The 24908-nt window shown below is 41.9% G+C and overlaps 2 protein-coding genes across 3 annotated transcripts in view; both read right to left on the bottom strand.

Annotated features, from left to right (window-relative positions):
- LOC134480544 (uncharacterized) overlaps positions 1–16152 on the bottom strand; it is a 49531-nt gene extending 33379 nt beyond the window's left edge. The window contains exons 1-2 of one of the 2 annotated variants that reach the window (XM_063268097.1): positions 13666–16152; positions 12778–12937 (exon numbers count right to left, since the gene is read on the bottom strand). In XM_063268097.1, coding sequence (XP_063124167.1) covers positions 12778–12937; positions 13666–13795 — 290 coding nt within the window. In that variant the 5' untranslated portion in view covers positions 13796–16152. Of the gene's footprint in view, positions 1–11328; positions 11461–12777; positions 12938–13665 lie in introns of those variants that run through there. The other variant, XM_063268098.1, reaches the window with a different exon arrangement.
- Positions 1–24908, bottom strand: part of LOC134480540 (uncharacterized) — a 95014-nt gene that overhangs the window by 66040 nt on the left and 4066 nt on the right. The window lies entirely within an intron of this gene.

Below are 24908 nucleotides of genomic sequence, written 5' to 3'. Positions count from 1 at the left end.
TTTTAACAATTAACTTTGGCTATCAACCAACACACCGCCACTAGAGCAGGGTCCATAAGATTAAGTTTCTTACTCACTAAGCATTAAGGGGACCAAGTAAAACTCTTCGACGAACAAAGCAAAACATGATTTCAAACACAGTCGTCGGTCCAAGATTTTAAACACAGTCAGATCTTTTTGACTGTCAGTTGCCGGGTCCTCCCTGCAAAATTCAGCTCGTGGAACGTTCTCATGCGTCCCAGAGCCTGCGCGATTGGGGCGTCCCCCTGTGCGCTTTCTAAAAAGGAAAAAGAAAAAAAAAGACTATTCGAAGTAGGAATCTTTCATCTACTCACAGGCGCCTTTTCGGGGTGGGAACCTTCTTCCACCCGTGCACAGGGCAGGAATCCTTCATCTGCCCAGACAGTGCACTCTCAAGGTAGCTTTCTACGGGGTGGGAATCCTTCTTCCACCCGTGCACAGGGCAGGAATCCTCCTTCTGCCCAGACAGTGCACTTTCAAGGTAGCTTTCTACGGGGTGGGAATACTTCTTCCACCCGTGCACAGGGCAGGAATCCTTCATCTGCCCAGACAGTGCACCAAGACCTTAAACCAGTACTGAAAAACACAGACTACAAGACTTAATTCACACACACTCACACACAGCGGCCGCTTTCCAGCACTCACACTAACGTACCTCCAAGTGGCATTCGGGTTTCGAGGGGGGGGTCACGCTCCAATCCCGGACGAGCCCCCAAATGAAAGAGCATACCCCAAAACGGGGAGCCCCGTCTCTCGCTCCGATCGCGGGCTGGGGTGCCCCCAGGAATCACGAGTAGCCATTCTTGATGTAACAGCAGGAGGTAGCTTTAATTAACGAGATCACAGGTCTTAGCGGGATCCCGGGTCGACACTTATCTCACACAGGAGACAGAGGAATCGACCCCGAGCCTCCAAACTGGGGGGATTATATAGGGGAGGTTAGGGGCATTCGCGCGGTTACACATGATTGGTCAATTCAAATGGTGCACAGATACTTTCGGCGCGAAATTACATCAGCAAGGAGTATGTGCTCTCTAGCAGCTCGGCAGGCAGGTAGGGTGGCTCATCTCACTCAGGGGGGTGACTGAAGGGGAGGGGGTGGCTACTCATGGTCAATGTCCTTGGGGCTGATAGCTGGTTTGGCAAGTCCTATCTCTGGTTCTCCCTCAGGCACGTCAGGCCCTGAACATCCGGACTCTGACAATGAGTAACCTTTTTAAAACTCTAGTTCTACAATACATGTCCATGAAGCTTTCACCAAGAATCCCCATTCTGTGTTCTAAAATACTATATATATACACACACACACAGTGAATCCTCATTTATGGTCAGCTATGGGGATTGATTCTCTGGGAACCTGACTTTGAGACAGAAATAAATGTATAAATGTGTTGGACAAGTGCTCTTGAGGACCATGGCTGTGACAAAGAGGAGAGAAGAGGATAGGGTGGAGAGCACTCTGGCTCTAATGCAGTCACAAGAGTATGCATGCAGCCCTGTGTGGGGCTCAGGAGCTGGCCTGACCCTGAAGTCTTAGCCTGCACTGGAACAAGCAGGAGGCCTGGCCTTAAAGTCCCCATTGGCTAAGGACGAGGTTCCTGGTCAGAAACTAGTTACCACATTATAACCACATAGCCATCCCTTCTCCAACATCATTCTTCCTGAATTTCCAAGTCCAATCATGAGGATATTTGGGGCTACATTCTGATCTTTTACTCAGAGCAAACATAAAAATGAAGTGGATGGGCAGGGAGTGGAATGGCCTAAGGTTAGGCTAAACCTCAATTTTAATGTGTCCATAAGTTCAGGAGGGAGTCCATTGGCATTGTCATCTGTGGCTTCTGTGTCCTTATCCCGGGTGTGCTGACTCTGTGATACGATGCCATCTCACCTCACATATGTCAGGGTGAAAATCATGTATGAATTTAATATTATGTAAAACTTACTTCCTAACTTCAATAACTTTTTCCTTTCTTAGGGTCCCAATGTTGGCTCTAATTCATTTTCTCTTATTTTCTTCAAGCTGTCTTTGCAAGTCAAACCCTAATCTAGAACTACAATTCTGCAGTTATTACATTTTTTCCAAGATGAGAATACACAGTATCCACCTGGGCCACTAGGGCTGTGCTGTGCTGTGCCCCTATGCATCAATTTCCAATTGTCTAAGAATCATAACTTCAAGGAACATCTAGTTTCACAGAATTCACCAGAGCAGAAGGAGAAAGAAGTAGAAAGTCAGATATAATACAATATTCTGCACACCAAGGCCAACTGATAGGCAGTCACACACAAATGAAATCTATACAGCCGTTGTCGAGGGTAAGGTTTGGAGAAATGGAAACAACCAGTTTTTACAAAAATCTACTGCGGACTACTGAGATGTCTCCATTGTATGTTGTCCCCAGCATTAGCCAGAACTCAGACAACAAAGGGAGGTCAAAAGGATACAGATTGGAAAGGAAGATGTCAAAATATTACTGTTGCAGAGGATAGGGTAGTATACATGGGACACCCCAAAAGTTACAACAGAGAACTCCTAAGCCTGATAAACTAGTTCAGCAAAGTGGCTGGGTATAAAATTAACTCAAACAAATCAGTAGCCTTCCTCTACACAAAAGATAAACAAGCTGAGAAAGAAATTAGGGAAATGACACCTTTCATAATAGTCCCAAATCATATAAAAATACCTCAGTGTGACTTATCAAACATTTGAAAGATCTGTGTGACAAGAACTTCATGATCTGAAGAAAGAAATTGAAGAAGATGTCAGAAAATGGAAAGATCTCCCATGTTCATGGCTTGGCAGTATGAAGATAGTAAAAAGGGCCATTTTCCCAAAGTGACCTACAGTTGAAATGCAATCTCCACCAAAATTTGATTCCAATTCTTCTAGGGTTAGACAGAAAAATTTGCAAATTCATTTGGAATAACAAGTAACGCAGGATAGCTAAAACTATCCTCAACAATAAAAGGACTCCCCTGGGAATCACCATCCCTGAACTCAAGCAGTTTACAGAGCATTAGTGATAAAACTGTATGGTATTGGTACAGAGACAGGAAGATAGACCAGTGGAATACAATTGCCGACCCAGAAATGAACCCGCACACCTATGGTCCCTTGATTTTTGACAAAGGAGACAAAAGCATCCAGTGGAAAAAGGATAGCATTTTTAGCAAAGGGTGCTGGTTCAAATGGAGGTCAGCATATGGAGGAGTACAAATCATCCCCTTCTTATTGCCCTGTGTAAAGCTTAAGTCCAGGTGGATCAAGGACCTCTACATCAGACCAGATCACTCAAACTAATAGAAGCAAAAGCGGGGAAGAATCTTGAACACATGGACCCTGGAAAAAATTTCCTGAAGAAAACACGAATGGCTTATGCTCTAAGATCAAGAATAGACAAATGGGACCTCATAAAGCTACAAAGCTTCTGTAAGACAAAGGACACTGTGGTTAGGATAAAACAGCAACCAACAGATTGGGAAAAGACCTTTACTAATCCTACAACTGATAGAGGGCTAATATCCAAAATATACAAGAACTCATGAAGTTGGACTGCAGGGAGACTAATAACCCTATTAAAAATTGCAGTTCAGAGCTAAACAAAGAATTCATAGCTGAGGAATATGGAGTGGCTGAGAAGCACCAAAAGAAATGTTCAACATCTTTAGTTATGTGGGAAATGCAAATCAAAACAACCCTGAGATTCCACCTCACACAACTCTGAATGGCTAAGATCAAACACTCAGGCTATAGAAGATGCTTGCACGGATGTGAGAAAGAGTAACACTCCTCCATTGTTGGTGAGATTGCAGACTGGTACAACCATTATGGATATCTGTCTGGAGGTTCCTCAGAAAATTAGACATTGCACTACCTGAGGACCCAGCTATACCTCTCTTGCACATATACCCTAAAGATGCTCCAACATACAACAGGGCACATGCTCCAACATGTTCATAGCAGCCTTATTTATAGTAGTCAGAAAATGAAAAGATCCCAGATTCCCTTCAACAGAGGAATGGAAACAGAAAGTGTGGTACATCTACACAATGGAGTACTACAGAGATATCAAAAACAATGACTTCATGAAATTCATAGGCAAAGAAAACGAACTAAAACATATCATCCTGAGTGAGTTAACCCAATGACAGAAACACACACATGGTATGCACTCATTGATAAGTGGATATTAGCCCAAATGCTCAAATTCTCCAAGATTCACAGACCAAATGAAATTCAGGAAGGATGACTAAAATGCTGATTCTTCACTCCTTCCTTTAAAGGAGAAGAAGAATCCCTATTGAAGGGATAGGATTGCAAAGTTTAAAACAGAGCCTAGAGTAATGGCTATTCAGAGTCTACCCCACATGTGGCCTATACATATACAGCCTTCAAACTAGAAAAGGTGGATGAAACTAAGAAGTGCAGGCTGATAGGAACTGGATATAGATGTCTCCTGAGAGGCACAGCCAGATCATGTCAAATAGAGTGGCAAATGCTAGCAGCAAACCATTGAACTGAGAACTGGACTTCAGTTGGAGGAATTATAGAAAGATTGAAAGAGCTGAAGGGACTTGCAACCCCATAAGAACAACCATGGCTGCCAAGCAGAGTTCCCAGAGACTAAACCAGTACCAATCACTATACAGGGACTGTGCCATGGCCTCATCTGCATGTGTATCAGAGGATGGTCTTCTTGGGCACAAATGGAATGAACAGCCCTTGGTCCTGCCTAGGCTGGGAAAGTGGATGGATGGTGAAGGGAATACTTTTATAGCAGAGGTGGAGGGCAATGGTATTCAGACTTATTTCTGGAAAACTAGGAAGGAATAACATTTGAAATAGAAATGAAAAATATCCAACTAAAAATCAGCAACAACAAAATGGTATTTTGAGCTTCGAATCAAAAAAAGCCACAGTCAGGAAACAGAGAATTGTATGCCTATGGTTTTCTTCAAATATGCTCAGGGCCAAGGTAGGTTCTGGGCCCAGGCTGAACCAAGCAGGTTCCTGCCACTGACTGCTCTTCTATTCCTGTTTCCAGAGGCATCATGCAGATTAATATTGGGCCAGAGATGTGGGCAGAGCTGGTCAGAAGTGGCTTTCTTTCCCGTGGTCTCAGGATTATCTGCATTCCTGGGTGTTCAGCATTTTCTGCCTGGGATTTGGGTGCAGGATTCCCGATGGCTTTAAACTCCCTTATACCATGTTTATATGTCCTGGGAGGTATAACAGAAAAATTAATGTTTATCCTATTAATTTGGTCAAAACTCTCATCAACAGAGTATAATTTAGAGGTAAATATATATTTGACAGCAAGCATACACAGTGGGTAATGTATGCATGATGAAGTTGAAATTCAGAGTTGGAAACACAGTGCACAGTGACTGTATAAATGCCTGTGAATCTCAGTCTGACTGGGAAGTGATTTGATGCCCAGTCCCCATGAGAATGCAGAGATCCATCCCTCCCTGATAGCTGTGGGACTTCAGATGTTGACACTAATCATCAATAAAGAAGGTTCTTAAGAGTGAAGAGTTTGAGATTACTCCTTTATTGACCAGAATACATCCAATTTACTTGATAGTAACCAGATGCAGGTAGTCAATATATACAGTCTATATCCTTATCAAAATAGAAAAGCAAATGAACAAAACAACAACAACAGATAAATAACAAATCTTCAAATGAATAGAAGGAAAACCAAATAACCAAAACAATTAAAAATTAACCAAACTTTAAATAGAGGAATTGCACTAAGCATTTTTTGCTGCTCCTTTTGCAGAATAGACTTATAGCCTGTGGCTTGCCTTGGAGACATAGTAGACAAGCAGTTAGTGATGGTAATAATCTTTTCAAGAGGAGTGGAAGTAGGTCTGTTTTGTTGGAGTGGGGGTATTAAGGAAAAAGCCTACCAATACTGAGTATAAATGATATTACAGACTTTGTCACAAAGTCTTTCCAATATTGTGAACTGATCTCCATGAAACTCTTCTGGATGACCCATCAGGACAAGTACAAATTTACACGTGCACAGTCTTTCTGGATGACCAGCAGCTCTTGATAGATGTGCATCAGCACTTCTCTGAGTCCCTCGAAAAGTGTACACTTGCTGGAGAGAGGCAAGGTGAAAATACAGCGTATTCAATCCAAAGAAATCAAACTAAAGGAGGAAAATGCAGCCCACAATTGCTATGGACAGTACAGATGAGATGCAATAGTGGTGCATTTGCTGTGCACACTTAGTCCTCCTCCTGTAGCACTTCTCTCCAAGGGAGATCTTGTCCTGGACTGTGTCATGTTCGAGTTTCTGCTGGAGAATTTCAGACCTAGCAGAGCAAGGGAAAAAATGTTTAGTGAGTGGTTGTCAATTCAGCTCTCCCCCTTACATCAGCTCTATTCAGTTGGATAATCCAGCATGAGCTGTCAGCTGAGGTCAGTCCCTGCATCCCCAAGTGTCCTAGAGTACCTGCGCTTGGATTTATATCTCACCTTTCAAACTGCTAGAATTTGAACTGTGGACTATGCACTGTACTGGGATTAAGAGAAAAATGAGCATTTTTTCCCACTGGTCCAGGTATATGACATTGAATAATAACATTGTAGCTATGTCTGAATCTGAGTTCAAGAGAGGTATGAGCAACCTAGAATACCATGTGGATGCCTTCTGGAGAACATGCCCAGAATTGAGGTGAAATTTCTGATTATGTTAGCACTGAAGGAACCCGTCTAGTTTCCATTTGTAACCACTGAATCTGCAAATACACAGAGAAGCCATCTCACTTCAAATTCATGCTCACTGCACAGATCCTGTAATCACTGAGAATGTGCTCCATGCAAATCTTCCCAGCGTACACACGGACATTAAAGGTGATTGTGATGTAGAAACAGAACCGCACCCCTGTAAGTCTATGGCTAGTGTAAGGCAATTTGTCAGAGGACAGAAGAGAAAATGTCCTCAGATCTTTCCAGAGAGATCACAGGAAGTAAGGAGTAGAACATAGCAAGAAATCCAGAGGATCATATATATTGTTTCATGGGCAAAATTCACACGAACTGTAACAGTACAATACTCTGAGTAGCTCCTTAGCTGCCTGAGGCTGAAATCCAGGTGGGGTGGTCATCCACCCAAAAAGGGTATTTATATAGGGAAGGATATTCAAATGGCTTCTTCCAGCCTGTGTTCCTACCTGAACATTAATACTTAATGTAAAGATTCCCCAGGATTCGCTGGAGGCATAAAAACAAATGTTGAGTGGGATATGTACATAGTGGCCAGAGCGTATAGACAGCTCAGTCAGTGATGTGCTGTCCTCCCATAAACCGTCATAGACTCAGGGTTCTTTCCCCATTAACAATCTGGCTTAGCAAGTACCAAAGGCTGTGTAGAGCTGTCTTGTTGCTCAGCAAAGGATCATATATTGGTGGTGGACTAGACTCTTGTTCTTGTTCACTCTTTCAGACTTTGCCCAAAGTGTGCAACTTCTTCTAATCGGAGCTGTCTTTACCATAGCCTGAGTGACTTCATGCCAAAAGCTAGAATCATAGGAAATCTCCATAACCAGGATCCAAATCAACAAATTTACTCCCCGTAATGTGATTGTTCCACAGATAATTTGAATAAGTGAGTAAAAGCTTGCATGGATTATCTCACACTGAATCAGAATCTATGGAAGGGCTCCATCGTATGGTACACTTTTACTCCTTGGCTGATGGACGTCTGGATAGATTCTCCTTCAAGGTTACTCTGGGACCACTAGCACATTGATGCTCCCTAGTTGCAATGGCAATACCTACTCCTTATTGTGGAATCATTGGGTGAACTAAAACTTCTGTTCCACTTTCTGAACATGGCTTCTCATAGGGCTACCTGTTCTTACACTGTCAGACCCATTTGAAGCTCATCATTTCTCCTAACCCATTGAGGCTGAAATTAACTGAGAGAAAATGATGTTGATTGACAGCACTTGCAGAATGCTAAACAGATAACATAGAGGAGCGCTTTGGATTATCTGTGCACCCAAAGAGGTTCCTGAAACTGCCCTGTTCTTGCACCACAGCATAGCTATGGGACATTTTCTGGATGACGATACAATTCCAAGCAACTCAAATTCTCAATGAATAAAATCCAAGCCAAACTCCCAGGGGAAGTTGTAGTGTGCCAAGGTAGCTCGAAAGAAATGGTAGCAGGCAATGTGGAAAGCAATCTTCGAGAAGACATAGTGAGTGACATAACCTTCCAGTGGGCTTTCACAATTCACAAAGAACAGAGAAGCAGAATAAACTCATGGATTTTTCTAGAGAAGCCTTGCCCTTACCTCCCAGTACTCCATTCCTTTGATGTGCTCCAAAGGATTTCAGTGCAGATCAGTAGTTTTGCCCCTAATCACTTGAAAATCTAACTTTACAGGTGTTTTTGTGTCCTCGTTTTGGGGGTTGCATTTCTAAAGGATTTTATTGTCCTGCTTCTACACCATAACAAAAAGGGACCTGCAAGCTCTAGGCCTGTAACATTTGTTACCCCTGTGAAACATGACTCACTTGAACATATTTCCACTCCTCCCCCAGACTTCACAAGATAATTGTGTTCTGAAATTTTTGGAAAAAATAAATTAGTAATTTAAGTGTCCTTTTGCTCTACAGAGCTAGATGGAGATGCCAAATGACTGGGCAGCTCTATTTCATGTTTCATGGATGTAAAGTGAACGCTTAGAGTACTTTTCTCATGAAACTTGGAAATAGAGGGAAACACACGTTCACTACTGCAAACACACACACACACATATACCCACACACACACCACACACACACACACACACACACACACACACAGATACACACTCACATGCACAAATGAAAACTTTGCTCTTATGCAGCACATTTCCTGTTGAGTGAGGAATTAGTGGGAACAATGCTGTGTACAAGTCTCTTAGACTCAAGCAATATGTGCTGCCCTGACCTGTACTCATTTCCACTTCAGGAAACCTTTCTATGCAGATACTTGCTGGTCCGACAAGTAAGTTACATGTTCTGCACAGATAGCCTAAACAACACAACATCAAATCCCCAAGAGAGAAATTTCTAGGAAAAGACTCCATCAAGCTCTATGCTGACTCATCATAGGCCCCTCACTAAAACTACACTGTTTCCTTCATAGAACACTTTGGAAGCACCAGAGAAGACAGTAACTCATGGTCACTTCCGAGGAACATTTGATCACATCAGAGTTCCTGTGATATAAAAACAACCTCAATGTCAGTCAGAATAAGGCTAAATAAATAACATACAGTGAATTTTCTGAAATGCAGTACTGTGTACAATATTGAGAGGGAATCTATCCTGAAAGAATGCAGTGCCCATGATATAGTCAGCAAAGCAATGTCAGCAGAGGGTTGCACTCTAGGATTCAATGCAAGATCATGGTGAAGCCAATAAGACAATCCAGAATCTTCCCGGGGGATAACTCTGTTCAGGTAAAGTGAAGAAATCTAATCCTTATTTTTAAAATAGCTGAATGGTTTAAGAATGTGTTGAGACAAATAAGAGAGGGGGCTCCACTTGGAACTGGACGAATGATGCAAAGACTGCTGGCCATCACAAAACAGGAAGCTTCATGTTTGTTGAGAGACCTAGGCTTAAAGGACTAAGTTAGATAATGACTGGACAAAACTGCATGTCATGAACTGGCCTCCCCGCATGCTCCCTAAGATGCAGGTCAGCACAGCAATGCACCTTTCTTGGTGAGAATTGGGGGTACATACGGATAACTTTGTTCTTGAAGTCTCAAATCTCTCATGCCTACCCTCAGCCTTTGAGAAACCTTTTCCACATCCTTGCTCTTCTAACCAGCTTCAGGTTGTAAGGCCCAGTTATGAACTCTCAGGGGCACTCAAATAAGACAGGACTGACATACTGATACACAGGCTCTGTAGTTACCCAAGATCTATGAAGCATGAAGTCACCATCTTCATATACAGGGACATGAGGGGAGGAAGAACAAAAGCCACCACAAATGACAATGAGAACCATTTCTTTGGCATTTCCACCAGGCTCTCCTCCTTGAAAAATACTTACTTCCTGAGTCTCACACGATCCCTTTAAAGAAAATGAGCTCCAGGCTTTTCCTTCATCCCTCAAAGCCCTGTTCTGGTCTAAAGAGGGGCTCCCACATAGCACCCTCCATACATAATGGCATGTAGTGCTGTGATGTGTGATCATCCTATCTCCCTTAATGAAATGCAGATTCTCGAAGAGCAGGAGCATTTGCTTTCCAAACATGCAGTTTCTTGAAAAGGGGCTATCTCCACAGAAAGCCTTGTAAACCATCACATGAATGAATACTTGGATGAGACCTAGGTCAGGACATGGATCAGTCAATAGACAGTTACATTGGTTTGTCTATGATTATGGTAAGACATGAGGACAACCTGACCCTGAGACCTAACCCTACCTGTAGTTGCTTGGCTCTGGGGTCACAGATGTTCATTCCAGCCTCTTCTCAGAACCTCTTTGTCTCCACAGAAGATGCTGGCAGTTCAGTCTGCTCCACCAGCAGTTCTCTCTTCTCATTCAGCAAAATCTGTATATTGTTCTCCAATTGAGCTTGTTCACGCAGGAGCTGGGACAGCCTGATGCTGAACCACAAACAAAAAATGGTAAATCCCAGCCAGCTTCTATTTGCCTGTCACTCCTGCAAGTACAATCATCCCTTCAAGGGTCCTCATCCTCAGAAATCACCAGAATAGAGCCACACTATTCAAGTTAGCACCAATTAGAGGAGGTCAAATCCAGAATCCACATTCCACATGAATCAAAGTACTTCTGAAAACCCTGACCCTAAGACGGTTTATATAAATCAAGGAAGAAGAGATGGTCCATAAGGGAGCTCGTATGTCCATGGTATGGTGAAACCATCTTCACGTTGTGGGGAAAGCCCCTCTGAGGGGTAGTTGAAGACCCAATAGCTATAGACTCTTTCCATGTGTTTCTCATGGATCACAGATCTTTAAATCTCCTGTCAGAGTCCTAGAGATTCAGAGTTGATTGCTATTCCCATCATGGTGCAAACCTTTTCTATCTAGAGGAACTTTAACTGGGAAAATAACAATTGGAGGGTCTTCTACACACCTCACATGTACGACAACTGAGTCCAAGAGCTACAAATCTAAGACCCTTGCCAGGAGGCAGCCTTCTTGTTAAGAGTCAGACACTACAGAACCAGAGCCCTTTCTTTTGTTCAAAGTCATACAGGACAGAAGCATTCCCTGCCTAGTGCTGGGTTCTCATCTCTGTCAGCGACTCACCGGTAGGAACTGTTCACTTGTATGAGCTCCTTGTACCTCTCCATGGCATCACTTATTGAGTTGGTCATCATTTGCATAGCCATCATTCTCATCTCATGTTCGGATTGAAGGACTGGCTATTCGACATGCAGCCTGGGTTAGGTCATGGCCAAAGGAACAAATAATGTTTTGAACTCACGATTTCAGAATTAGGTGAAATGTAAATAAAAATATATAATAAAAAATTTCAAATTCAAGGAATGGTGGAAGGGAAGAAAGTGGCAAAGTAAAAAACGAGACCAAAACCCAACAGTGAGACTCAATCCACAGAAAATATTTCTCTGTAAATAAGCAAACATTTGTTTTGAAATAAGGACTCCTTGGAATCCTGAGAGATATGGTTCTGCAAAGACTCACTATATAGGAGTGGGCAGAGCCTGAGAGCTGCCTGTTTGGGAATAACAATGGTCAAGACCACAGTGACCATTTCTAGGTCACAATAAACAATCCCTGGATAGCTAAAAAAATAGAAAACTAAAGATCAAAGCAGGTGAAACAAATTAGGTAAAAACAGACTGTTCTATTACTTAAACTCAGTATGTACCACATACTTGCTCCTTCAAAGTATTTGTACTGGTTAAGTTTATTATCCCGGGAACAGGACAACAGAGCCATGGTACCAGTTGGAGGGACCTGACCTTCAAGAGCTGGCAAGGTGAGCATGATGGAATTGACTAGTTCAGGAAGAAGATTCCTCCAGTCTGTGCCACAGCTTTGGGCCCAAGAGAAAGCTGTGATGACATTTCTCTTGTTTTGAAAGCAGGTATACTCAATCCTTGGTTTCTATCATTACATGAATTCCCAGAGGGCATAACTAAGTTTGACAGGGAAGAGGATTTATAGCACCTCCTCCCCTCGGGAGAGTCCTGGATGCCACCAAGGCATACAGAAGGAGCAAAGTGCTCTTTTGATCAGTGTAGGCCTCCATGTACTCATCACTATCATGACCTGCAAAGTGTTGATCAAACAAATCCTCAGACCCCATCAAAGGTCCCAGACCTCCTGATCCTGAGTAAAACACCACATATACTTCAACATACATACACAGCAACCCATATCCAAACACATTTAGAATGCCAACTACATCCTTGAAGGTGCCATAGAATCAGTGTATAATGAACAAATTCAGAGGAGTGATGACGTGCAGGCATTTCATTCACACACACACAGTTGCAGAAAGCGTGACAAGGTCCTTCTAGCTGTTGACAGAACCAATGCTAATCCAAGAGGCTCAGGGTCAAGTACAAAAGAGGTTGACCCTAAACACACAGCACCTAGCTTATCTCACAAGCAAATGCCTGCCAAATCTCCTTAAAATCCAGGATGAGACTTTCTCGTGCTATGAGTAAATCTTGAGGTAGTAGAGAGAGAGCGAAAGACAGTGAACAGGTTACTGGGCATAATGACTACCTGTGGTCCCACTCATCATAGATATAAAGATCCAGGATTTGATAAAGTTCATCCCTCTCGAATTGACACTTCTGGATTTCAAATTTGAGTTCCTCCAGTTCCTTTAGACACTCCTCTTGCTTACTGATGACATTTTGGGATGATGCCTTCCTACCAAAACCTGTAGACAGATAAACCCAAGTGAATTTGCATATTTGAACCAATGGGCAGAATAGATCATTCTGAATCCAAAAAGGAGGTTGAGGAAGGGGAAATGGTAGAGACTGGGTGAATCCATGAAAGAGCAGAAAAGCTTTCTTAAAGGTTGATTCTTAAGCTATGTCCCTGTTCCCAACCTCTAATGCCATACACGTGCCACACTCACTGTCACACAACCCCCGGCACTGAAAGTTATAATCTGACTGAGACATAAACATCTGTGACATTGTTATCTCATATCAGATGTGGTGCAGATAATCCTGGAGTTCATCATGACTTCATAATGCTTAGCACCATCAAGCTCTAACCAAGTGTGGTCCTGCCCAAAGTGTCTGAGAACTCAATTCATGACTAGGTGTGCATCCTTCCTTGTTCTCGCCATCAGACACTTATGTAACCTACAGTAATCTAGAGGATGAAGTGCTTCAACTCCCAACCATGGATCGTCACATTGTTAATCTCACAGTGCCTCCTCCTGCCAATCATTGACACTCACAGTTAAAAAGCTTCAAGAAAAGACACTGAAGTCTTACAACTTTATGGCTTTCTCTCAAATTAAAGATCAGGAACTCCTGACTCTTGGTTTGCCTTTGAAAAATCCCAAGGCTCCTGCTTGTAAGGCCTAGTCTTAGAAGGCACATCTCAAACCTACCTCCTTGAGGATGTTCCCCAACTCTGCCCAGGACTCACCAAGCCTTCCGCAGAATGATTTCCTCCTTCCTGTTTCACTAGAGAGGGGGTCAGCTTCCCTCTGACCTGGTGTGGTCTCTCCTTGATCTCCCCTTTCCTTCCGAAATAGCCTGAGTAGCTGGCGAAACATGCCTGCTTGTGAACCCAAAGGGAACTGAAGTAATATCCCAAAGGCAGCTGGTGTCACCACAACACTGGTGACATCACTGAAGATTCTAGGGATCTCTTAGATACAATAGATTGTCTAGTGAAGGGCTTACTGATGATGTCACTGGAAAATTCTATGGCCTACCTACTAACCAGCTCTCCCCACACTGATGAATTTCAGTGGGGACCCTTTCCTCCAGTCTCTCATGTGTCACTGGGAATACCATTTGGCAACCTCTATTTCAAAGCTAGATATGTCTTCCTGCTTCATTAGAAGTCAACAATGCTTTTGCTGGGGAGGGTTGCTTACAACCCTGAATTGGAGAACAGATTTTTCTTAGCACCCAAATCTCTAGGGGCCAAGGAGGAGGGAGATTTTTCTTAAAAGTAAATCTACTACTCGAGACAATGCATGTGACATACGTTTCCATTCCTAAGCTTTTCCCTTTTTCTGGAGGCCAATATATTCCTTCTATACCTCTGAGTGTATAAAACCTGGAAATATTTGCTTACTGTGCAGTCCTTGAAAGCCGACATTGTTTCCATTTACATATCCATGTATTTCACAAAATCAATGGTCTATAGTCCTATTTTTTTGCAATAAAAACTCCTTTTACTTGGGAACATAGTGATCAACTACAGGGCATATATAAAATAATAAATTTCTGTTCGTTTTATATATTATGTAGGACATCCTCCCTTTCTGAAATATAACAAGACAATTAAATTGGACATCAATGAGCAAATGTCAACCAGGACCTTGTGTTACTACATTGTAACTATATAGCCATCACTTCTCCAATATCATTCTTCGTGAACAGACAAGTCTAGGCATGAGAATATTGGGGACTGCACCATGATCTTTTACTTGTAGCAAACATAAGAATCAGGAGGATGGGAAGGGAGTGGAATGGCCTGAGTTCAGGTTGAACCTCAATTTTAATGGGTCCATACGTTCAGGAGGTAGTCTATTTGGCATTGTGATATATGGATTCTGTCTTCTTATCATAGGTGTTATAATAATTCAACATGAATGTGTGCTATAATGCCACCCCACCTCAGAGATGTAAGAGTGAAAATCATGTCTGACCTTTCTGGGAAGAACTCTGCCTTTTACTACCATCTGGAGTTATACAACATCACTATACAAAGCTCAGAAGAGAGGGGTGCATATATGCGGGCCTTAGAAGTTGAGGATCTTTTCTTCTGATTAAGCCACTTGTTTTTCCTATGTAATTTTTCCCTTGCTCTTTTACTAATGGTGGCTGACTTCTTTCCTGGCCTGAGGTAAACTGGAGTCCAATCTTTTGGATTACCGAACCTTCTATTTTTGAGATGACAGTCCCACCAAGGGTCCTACTGCATACAGAAGGTATGAATAAGTCTCAGGGGCTGGAGTAAGTTAAATACATCTGTGACAACAAAGAACTGACTAAGAAAACAAGAGCCCAGCTGCTCATCAAGATCACAGTTGTATGATAGTAAGAAAATGTGAATAGGGCTCAGGTGAAAAGATAAATTAATTAGGAGTTCATAGGCCTAGAAGGGTTATCCTTTGCTCTCAGTGGAGCTGCCCTTCTTTCTGCCATTCCTCACCCTCTGCCACATGACCAGAGACTTCCCCATACAACTGGCTGGCCTTGCTCAAAGACCTGCCAGGGCTTCTCCCTGTAGAATAGGACATGTAGAGTCCTTGAGGACTCACCAAGAGGTCTCCTCCACACAGGTTCCTTGTTGTCAAAGGGAAATGTTCCTGCAGAATCCTGTCATGGCAGCAGGAATTTCAACCTGGCTGCTCTTGGTCCAGCTCACTGGGTGCAGGCCTGAGGCCCAGGGGTATCTGGGGAAAGAAGCAGCACGCACTACCTCACAGCTCTCTCTCTGTTGGATGCAACTGCTAGGACTGTGATAGAATTTTTGTTTCTTTGTGTGTTTATTAGAAATACCTACAAAGCTGATTAAAGTTGCAACATGCCTTCATACCCAGCATGCAGAATGTTTTTACATCATTGTTGTTCCTGTTTTATGTTTGGATTTTTTTTAAAGATTTGTTTATTTCATGTATGTGAGTACACTGTAGCTTTCATCAGATACACCAGAAGAGGGTATCAGATCCCATTACAGATGGTTGTGAGCCACTATGTGTTTGCTGGGATTTGAACTCAGGACCTCTGGAAGAGAAGTCAAGGTTCTTAACCACTGAGACATCTCTCCAACCCTGGATTTTGTTTTTTAATCCCTTCAGGAAATTTCCCTGTGATTAGAATTTTAAGCACATGCTCGGGAGGGATCGATTATTCAAGTTCGGCAAAGCTTTTGTTCTCACCATCATTCCACAGATGATGCCATTACTTACTTTGAAATAAGAAAACAGTTATAGAGAAGTAAATTAACCTGTAAGCTATCAAAGAAGAAACACATCATGATTGTGGAATGGCACCCCAGTATTTTGTATTTCCTAAGTTATTTTTATTTTAAACTTTTTTTATTGGGTTTTTTGGGTACATTTCATCTTTTTTAAATTCTTAAAGATATCTTTTATTCCTCTCCTCCCATTTACAAGGTGGAATTTCACCTGTGATTGGTAGTCCAGATAGTTTGGTCAATGGCTTAGATATCACCTTGGCCTAGTTTCCTTGGCATAAGCTGAGTTAGAAGCAGACTCAAAGGTTCAGGACTCAACAAATAATGAATTCCACTATATCTGGATACCTAGCCTCATACCCAGGAAGGGACTGTATTTCCATTCACTATTTAAAAAAAAGATGCAGTTCATTAACATGTAAAAAAATTTCTCATGTATATTAAAGTGTTTACCATAGTCATACAGTTTTTCAAATACCTGGCATTCATCTTTTTCCAAATCCTACAATTTCTTTCTTATTCACAGTTTCTTTTTTAGATTATTTCTTAGTATTATTATCATTTTTTAAAATTTTAGTTTTTTAAATATATATATATATATATATATTTTATTCAAAACTTATTCCGTTTCCCAGCTTTTGGTCCTTGAGCCCCCCTCCCGTGCCCTCTCCCATATGTATGGTCCCCCAATCCATGCCACTTAGAAACCCCTTCCCTGACATTTCCCTGCACTCAGGGTCCAACCTTGTTAAGAACAAGGGCTTCCACTTCCACAGGTGCCCCAGCAAGGCTATTCTCTCCTACATATGCAGTTGGACCCCTGGGTCAGTCCATATATAGTCTTTTGCTAGTGGTTTATTTGGATGGCATTGCTGTTCTTATGGGGTTGCAAGCCCTTCAGCTCTTTGAATCCTTCTTTTAATTCCCATAAAGGGCGTCCTGTTCTCAGTTCAGCAGTTTACTGCCAGCAGTGACCTCTTTATTTGACATGCTCTGGATGTGTCTCTCAGGGGAGATGTATATCCGGTCCCTTTCAGTAAGCACTTTTTAGCTTCATCAATCTTACCTAGTTTTGGTGGCTGTATATATATGGGCCACATGTAGGGCAGGGTCTGAATGGCTGTTCCTTCAGTCTCTGCTTTAGATTTGGCCTCCATATCCCCTCCTATGGATATTTTTGTTCCCCATTTTAAGAAGGAGTGGGAGCATCTGCACTTTGGTCATCCTTCTTCTTGAGTTTCCTGAGATCTGTAGATTGCATCTTGGGTAATTTGAGGTTTTGGTCAATATCCACTTATCAGTGAGTGCATATTGTCAATGAGGGGTGCTCAGTACCTGGAAGAGAATGAGGGACAAGAGACGCGAAGAAGGACGCCAAGACAAGAGTCTGATCAAGGCGACAATTTTATTTTTCCCCAAGGCTGAATTTGTACCATAAAAAGGTAAGAGAGAGAGGGGTGAAGTAAGAAACATTTACGCACGCCAAGGACACAATATTCGTGTGGTCAGGGAATCGGCTGATGTTGACAGGATGTCAGAAAGGTCACAGGTTTGTCATATCTATTAGTCAGCAGGCTGTTGGTTTTTCAGAAAGGTTACAGGTCATGACATTGGGTATCTTATCATCACACGTTATCATATGATTATTCATCTTGACCACCACATTTGTATTAGTCTTCTGAGGTATCTGTGGATTTTCCATGAACCCAGTCATACTTAATGCTAACCATAATAATAACATCAATAATGGAGGGCTTCAAGGCCATTGCTCCCAACAGCATACCAAGTGTGTTTTTCTGTGATTGGATTACCTCACTGTGGATGATATTTTCTAGTTCTTTCCATTTGCCTATGAATTGAATGTAGTCATTGTTTTTGATAGCTGAGTGGTACTCCATTGTGTAGATGTACCACATTTTTCAAATCCATTCGTCTGTTGAAGGGCATCTGGGTTCATTCCAGCTTCTGGCTATTATGAATAAGGCTGCTATGAACTTAGTGCAGCATGTTTGTTATTGTATGTTGGAGCATCTATTGAGTATATGCCCAGGACAGGTATAGCTGTGTGCTCAGGTAGTGGAATGTCCAATTTTCTGAGGATCCTTCAGACTGATTTCCAAAGTGCTTGTACCAGTTTGCAATCCCAGCAACAATGGAGGAGTGTTCCTCTTTCTCCACATCCTTGCCAGCATCTGTTGTCACCTGTTTTTGATCTTAGCCATCCTGACTGGTGTGAGGTGGATTCTTAGGGTTGTTTTGATTTGCATTTCCCAGATGACTAAGGATGTTGAGCATTTCTTTATGTGCTTTTCAGCTGTTCGATATTCCTCAGCTGAGAATGTTTTCTTCAGCTCCGAACCCCATATATTAACAGGGGTGTTTGGCTCTCTGTACTCTAACTTCTTGTGTTTTGTGTATACTTTGGATAGTAGTCCTCTATCAGATGCAGGATTGGTCAAGATTTTTTCCCAATCTGTAGGTTGCGTTTTTGTCCTAATGACACTGTCCTTTGCCTTACAGAAGCTTTTCAGTTTTATGAGGGCCCATTTGTCGATTCTTGATCTTAAAGCATAAGCTATTGGTATTTTGTTCAGGAAATTTTCCTTAGTTCTTATGTCTTCGGGACTCTTCCCTACTTTTTTTCAATTAATTTTAGTGTATCTGGTTTGATGTGGAGGCCCTTGATCCACTTGGACTTGATCTTTGTCCAGGGCAATAAGAATGGGTCAACTTACATTCTTCTACATGCTTACCTCCAGTTGAACCAGCACCACTTGTTAAAAATGCTATGTTTCTTCCATTGGATGATTTAACTCCTTTGTCAAAGATCAAATGACCATAGTTGTGTGGGTTCATTTCTGTGTCTTCAATTATGTTCCACTGATCTGCCTGTCTGTATGCCAATACCATACAAACTATTGCTCTGTAATACTGCTTGAGGTCAGAGATGGTGATTCCCCCAGAAGTTCTTTTATTGTTGAGTATAGTTTTTGCTATCCTGGGTTTTATGGTATACCAAATGATGGCAAATTGCACTTTCTACCTTTATAAAGAATTGAGTAGGAATATTGATGGTGATGGCATTGAATCTGTAGATTGCTTTTGGCAAAATAGCCATTTTTTACCATATTCATCCTGCCAATCTATGAGCATGGGAGATCTTTCCATCTTCTGAGATCTTCTTCAACTTCTTCAGAGACTTGAAGTTCTTGTCATACAGATTTTTTACTTGCTTGGTTCAAGTAACAGCAAGTTATTTTATAATATTTGGGATTATTGTGAAGGCTGTCATTTCCCTAATTTCTTTCTCAGCCTGTTTACCCTTTGAGTAGAGGAAGACTACTGAATTGTTTGGGTTAATTTTATACTCAGACAGTTTGCTGAAGTTGTTGATCAGGTTAAGTAGTTCTCTGGTGGAATTTTGGCGTTGCTTATGTAGACTATCATATCAACCTCAAATATTAGTATTTTGACTTCATCCCTTCTAATTTTTTCCCTTTGACCTACTTTCATTGTTTGATTGCTATGGCTAGGACTTTAAGTACCATATTGAAAAAGTAGGGAAAGAGTGGTCTGCCGTGTCTAGTCCCTGGTTTAGTGGGATTCCTTCAATTTTCTCAGTTTAGTTTGATGTTAGCTACTGGTTTGATGTATTTTGTATTTTCCTATATTTAGATATGGGCCTTTAATTCCTGATCTTTCAGGACTTTATTAATGAAATGGTGTTGAATTTTGTCAAATGATTTCTCAGCATCTAATGAAATGATCATGTGTTTTTTTTTCCTTTGAGTTTGTTTATATGGTGAATTTCGTTGATGGATTTCTGTATATTAAACCATCCCTGCATCCTTGCCATGAGGCCTACATGATCATGATGGATGATCATTTGGATGTGTTCTTGGATTCAGTTTGCAAGAATTTTATTGACCATTTTTGCATCAATATTCATAAAGCAAACTGATCTGATTTTCTTTATCTTTGTTGTATCTTTGGGTGGTTTAGGTATAAGAGTAATTGTGGCTTCATAGAAGGAATTTGGTAATGCTCTGTCTGTTTGTATTTTGCGGAATAGTTTGGGCAGTATTGGTATGAAGTCTTCTATGAAGGTCTGATAGAATTCTGCACTAAATCCATCTGGTCCTGGGCTCTTTTTGGATGGGAGATGTTTAATACCAGTTTCTATTTCTTTAGGAGTTATGGGGTTGTTTAGATGGTTTATTTGTTCCTGATTTAACTGTGGTACCTGGTATCTGTATAGAAAATTGTCCATTTCCTTCACATTTTCCAGTTTTGTTGAATATATGTTTTTGTAGTAGGATCTGATGATCTTTTTAATTTCTTCAGATTTTGTTGTATGTCTCCCTTTTATTTCTGATTTTATTAATTTGGATACACTCTCCGTGACCTCTGGTTAGTATGGCTAAGTGTTTATTTATCTTGTTGATTTTCTCAAAGAACCAGTTCCTGGGTTTGCTGATTCCTTTGATACTCAGTTTTGTTTCTTCTTGTTTGATTTCAGCCCTGAGTTTGATTATTTCCTGCCTTCTACTCCTCTAGGGTTTATTTAATTTTTTTTCTAGAGCTTTTAGGTGTGCCGTCAAGCTGATGACAGATGCTCTCTCCTGTTTCTTTTTGCAGGCACTCAGAGCTGTGAGTTTTCCTCTTTGCACTGCTTTTATTGTGTCCCATAAGTTTGGGTATGTTGTATCTTCACTTTCATTAAGTTCTAAGAAGTCTTTAATTTCTTTCTTATGTCTCCAATGAACAAGTTGTTATTGACTTCAACTTCCATGTATATGTGGGCTTTCTGTTCTATTTGTTGTTATTGATCAGCAGCCTTAGTCCGTGGTTTTTTGATAGGATGCATGGGATTACTTCTATCTTCCTGTACCTGTTGAGGCTTGTTTTGTGACTGATTATATGGTCAATTTTGGAATAGGTTCCATGAGATGCTGAGAAGAAGGTATATCCTTTCGTTTTAGTATGGAATGTTCTATAAATATAAGTTAAATCCATTTGTTTCATAACTTCTGTTAGTCTTTCTATGTCTCTGTTTAATTTCTGTTCCCTTGATCTGTCCATTGATGAAAGTGGGGTGTTTAAATCTCCAACTATTATTGTTTGTGGTGCAATATATTATTTTTTTGAGCTTTAGAAAGGTTTCTCATTGTTTAGGGACACAACTGCTATATACTTTACAAATATAGCAATAACCCAGAACATCCGCAGGAAGCCTGTGACCATTGGCCACATGAAGATGAATGTCTTTCAAAGTTCATCATGATTTTTGGTAAGATCTTCCGCATAATGGGTGGCTTGGCTTCCCATAAACATGGTCCAGTTGTCTAGAATCTCCTCCTTGGTTAGCATCTCATCCTTGCTTTTGTCTGACTCATATACCAGATGCCAGGCCTCAGCCTGTGCATGGTCATAGTCCTGAGGGAGGATCCAATGGTGAATCTCATCCTAATCCAGTTTCCCATCCTTGTTCAGATCTAGGAAATCATTGAACTGCTCCCCAGACAAAACCCAGTCTGTCATAGGGGAATTGTCCTCATGGGAAAAAGATGTCCAAAATGTACTCATCCTGGTCCACAAAACCATCCCCGTTCTTGTCGATATCCTCCAGGGTTTCCAGAACTACAATCTCCTTCATATGCTTTAAATCCTCTTAGTGTAGAAAAGCAATGAACCAGTCTTGAGTAGCTGTCAGGTCACCGTCAAGGCCTTAAACCTCCTCTCATTTCATCTCGTGGAGGCAACTTTTTTTTTTTTTTTTTTTGGCTTTGAATCTTTTTATTGGATAATTTTAACTTACATTTTTTGTTGTTTTCAGTTTTTTTTAAATTTATTTAATACTTAATAATAATTCTTTGGTTTCCGGGCAAACATCCCCCTCCCCCTCCCCTGCCTTATGGGTGTTCCCCTCCCAACCCTCCCCCCATTGCTGCCCTCCCCCCAACAGTCTAGTTCACTGGGGGGTCAGTCTTAGCAGGACCAAGGGCTTCCCCTTCCACTGGTGCTCTTACTAGGATATTCATTGCTACCTATGGGGTCAGAATCCAGGGTCAGTCCATGTATAGTCTTTAGGTAGTGGCTTAGTCCCTGGAAGCTCTGGTTGCTTGGCATTGTTGTACATATGGGGTCTCGAGCCCCTTCAAGCTCTTCCAGTTCTTTCTCTGATTCCTTCAACGGGGGTCCTATTCTCAGTTCAGTGGTTTGCTGCTGGCATTCGCCTCTGTATATGCTGTATTCTGGCTGTGTCTCTCAGGAGCGATCTACATCCGGCTCCTGTCGGTCTGCACTTCTTTGCTTCATCCATCTTGTATAATTGGGTGGCTGTATATGTATGGACCAAATGTGGGGCAGGCTCTGAATGGGAGTTCCTTCAGTCTCTGTTTTAATCTTTGCCTCTCTCTTCCCTGCCAAGGGTATTCTTGTTCCCCTTTTAGAGAAGGAGTGAAGCATTCACATTTTGATCATCTGTCTTGAGTTTCATTTGTTCTAGGCATCTAGGGTAATTCAAGCATTTGGGCTAATAGCCACTTATCAGTGAGTGCATACCATGTATGTCTTTCTGTGATAGGGTTAGCTCACTCAGGATGATATTTTCCAGTTCCAACCATTTGCCTACCAATTTCATAAAGCCGTTGTTTTTGATAGCTGAGTAATATTCCATTGTATAGATGTACCACATTTTCTGTATCCATTCCTCTGTTGAAGGGCATCTGGGTTCTTTCCAGCATCTGGCTATTATAAATAAGGCTGCGATGAACATAGTGGAGCACGTGTCTTATTTATATGTTGGGGCATCTTTTGGGTATATGCCCAAGAGAGGTATAGCTGGATCCCCAGGCAGTTCAATGTCCAATTTTCTGAGGAACCTCCAGACTGATTTCCAGAATGGTTTTACCAGTCTGCAATCCCACCAACAATGGAGGAGTGTTCCTCTTTCTCCACATCCTCGCCAGCATCTGCTGTCACCTGAGTTTTTGATCTTAGCCATTCTCACTGGTGTGAGGTGAAATCTCAGGGTTGTTTTGATTTGCATTTCCCTTATGACTAAAGATGTTGAACATTTCTTTAGGTGTTTCTCAGCCATTCGGCATTCCTCAGCTGTGAATTCTTTGTTTAGCTCTGAACCCCATTTTTAATAGGGTTATTTGTCTCCCTGCGGTCTAACTTCTTGAGTTCTTTGTATATTTTGGATATAAGGCCTCTATCTGTTGTAGGATTGGTAAAGATCTTTTCCCAATCTGTTGGTTGCCGTTTTGTCCTAACCACAGTGTCCTTTGCCTTACAGAAACTTTGCAGTTTTATGAGATCCCATTTGTCGATTCTTGATCTCAGAGCATAAGCCATTGGTGTTTTGTTCAGGAAATTTTTTCCAGTGCCCATGTGTTCCAGATGCTTCCCTAGTTTTTCTTCTATTAGTTTGAGTGTATCAGGTTTGATGTGGAGGTCCTTGATCCACTTGGACTTAAGCTTTGTACAGAGTGATAAGCATGGATCAATCTGCATTCTTCTACATGTTGACCTCCAGTTGAACCAGCACCATTTGCTGAAAATGCTATCTTTTTTCCATTGGATGGTTTTGGCTCCTTTGTCAAAAATCAAGTGACCATAGGTGTGTGGGTTCATTTCTGGGTCTTCAATTCTATTCCATTGGTCTATCTGTCTGTCTCTGTACCAATACCATGCAGTTTTTATCACTATTGCTCTGTAATACTGCTTGAATTCAGGGATAGTGATTCCCCTGGAGGAATCTTTTTAAAGTTGTGATGATCAGAGTTATCTTGGAATTCATCAAGGTTTCCGAGGTAGTAGCCATAGGTGGCTGCTTGTATTCTTACCAGGGGATCTTTTCCTCTATGTCCCTATCATAATTCTTCCAGAGTTTAGCCACATTATGGTAGATGTATATTTTCTGTACCTGTTTGACCCAAACTTTCAGGTCTTCAGAAGTAACAAGGCCGCCTCCATCACTGTCAATTGGATCAACAATTTTCCCCAGCCTCTCCTGCTCTCGTCCAGGATTAGCTATCATAGGTCTTGGAGTCCTCCTTGCCCAGGAAGACCTCATGATCGTACAGGAAGCTGTGCTTGTTCTCTGGTGGCCACTAGCCCTGCTCTGAATCGGGACAAACGAAGTGCTCCTTGCTCATCATGCTTTTGGCCCTGAACGCCAAGACCAGTGCCAGCAGCAGCCCATGGAGTGTCCCAGGCTGACATCTGGCACCAGAGTCGTGATCAAAGGGAGGCAGCAGGGAAGTAGGGGCTCAGAGCACCTTAGCCGCTGTCCATCCCCCAGAGAGGGCTTTTGTTACATTTCAAATGTTATCCCTTTTCCTGGTATCCCATCCACAAAACCCCTTATAACATACCTCCCCCTTCTACTATGAGGGTGTTACCACACCCACCCAAACACCGAGGCCTGCCTGCCTCCCTGTTCTGTTTTCCCCTATGCTGGGCCATCAAGCCTTGACAAGTCTAAGGGCTTCTCCTCCCATTTGTACCCACGAAGGCCATCCTCTTCTACATATGCAGCTGTAGCCATGGGTCTGTCCATGTGTACTCTTTGGATGGTGATTTCAGCCCTGGGAGCTCTGGTTGTTTCTTACTGTTGTTCTTATGGGGCTGTACAGCCCTTCAGCTCCCTCAATTCTTTCTCTTACTTCTCCATTGGGGACCCTGATCTCAGCTGAATTGTTGGCTGCAAGCATCTGCCTCTG

This window comes from Rattus norvegicus, chromosome 9 (genome assembly GCF_036323735.1).
Source record: "Rattus norvegicus strain BN/NHsdMcwi chromosome 9, GRCr8, whole genome shotgun sequence".
NCBI classification, from domain to species: Eukaryota; Metazoa; Chordata; class Mammalia; order Rodentia; family Muridae; genus Rattus; species Rattus norvegicus.
Note: the sequence above shows the minus strand (reverse complement) of the source record. Positions and strands in the feature narration are given on the sequence as shown.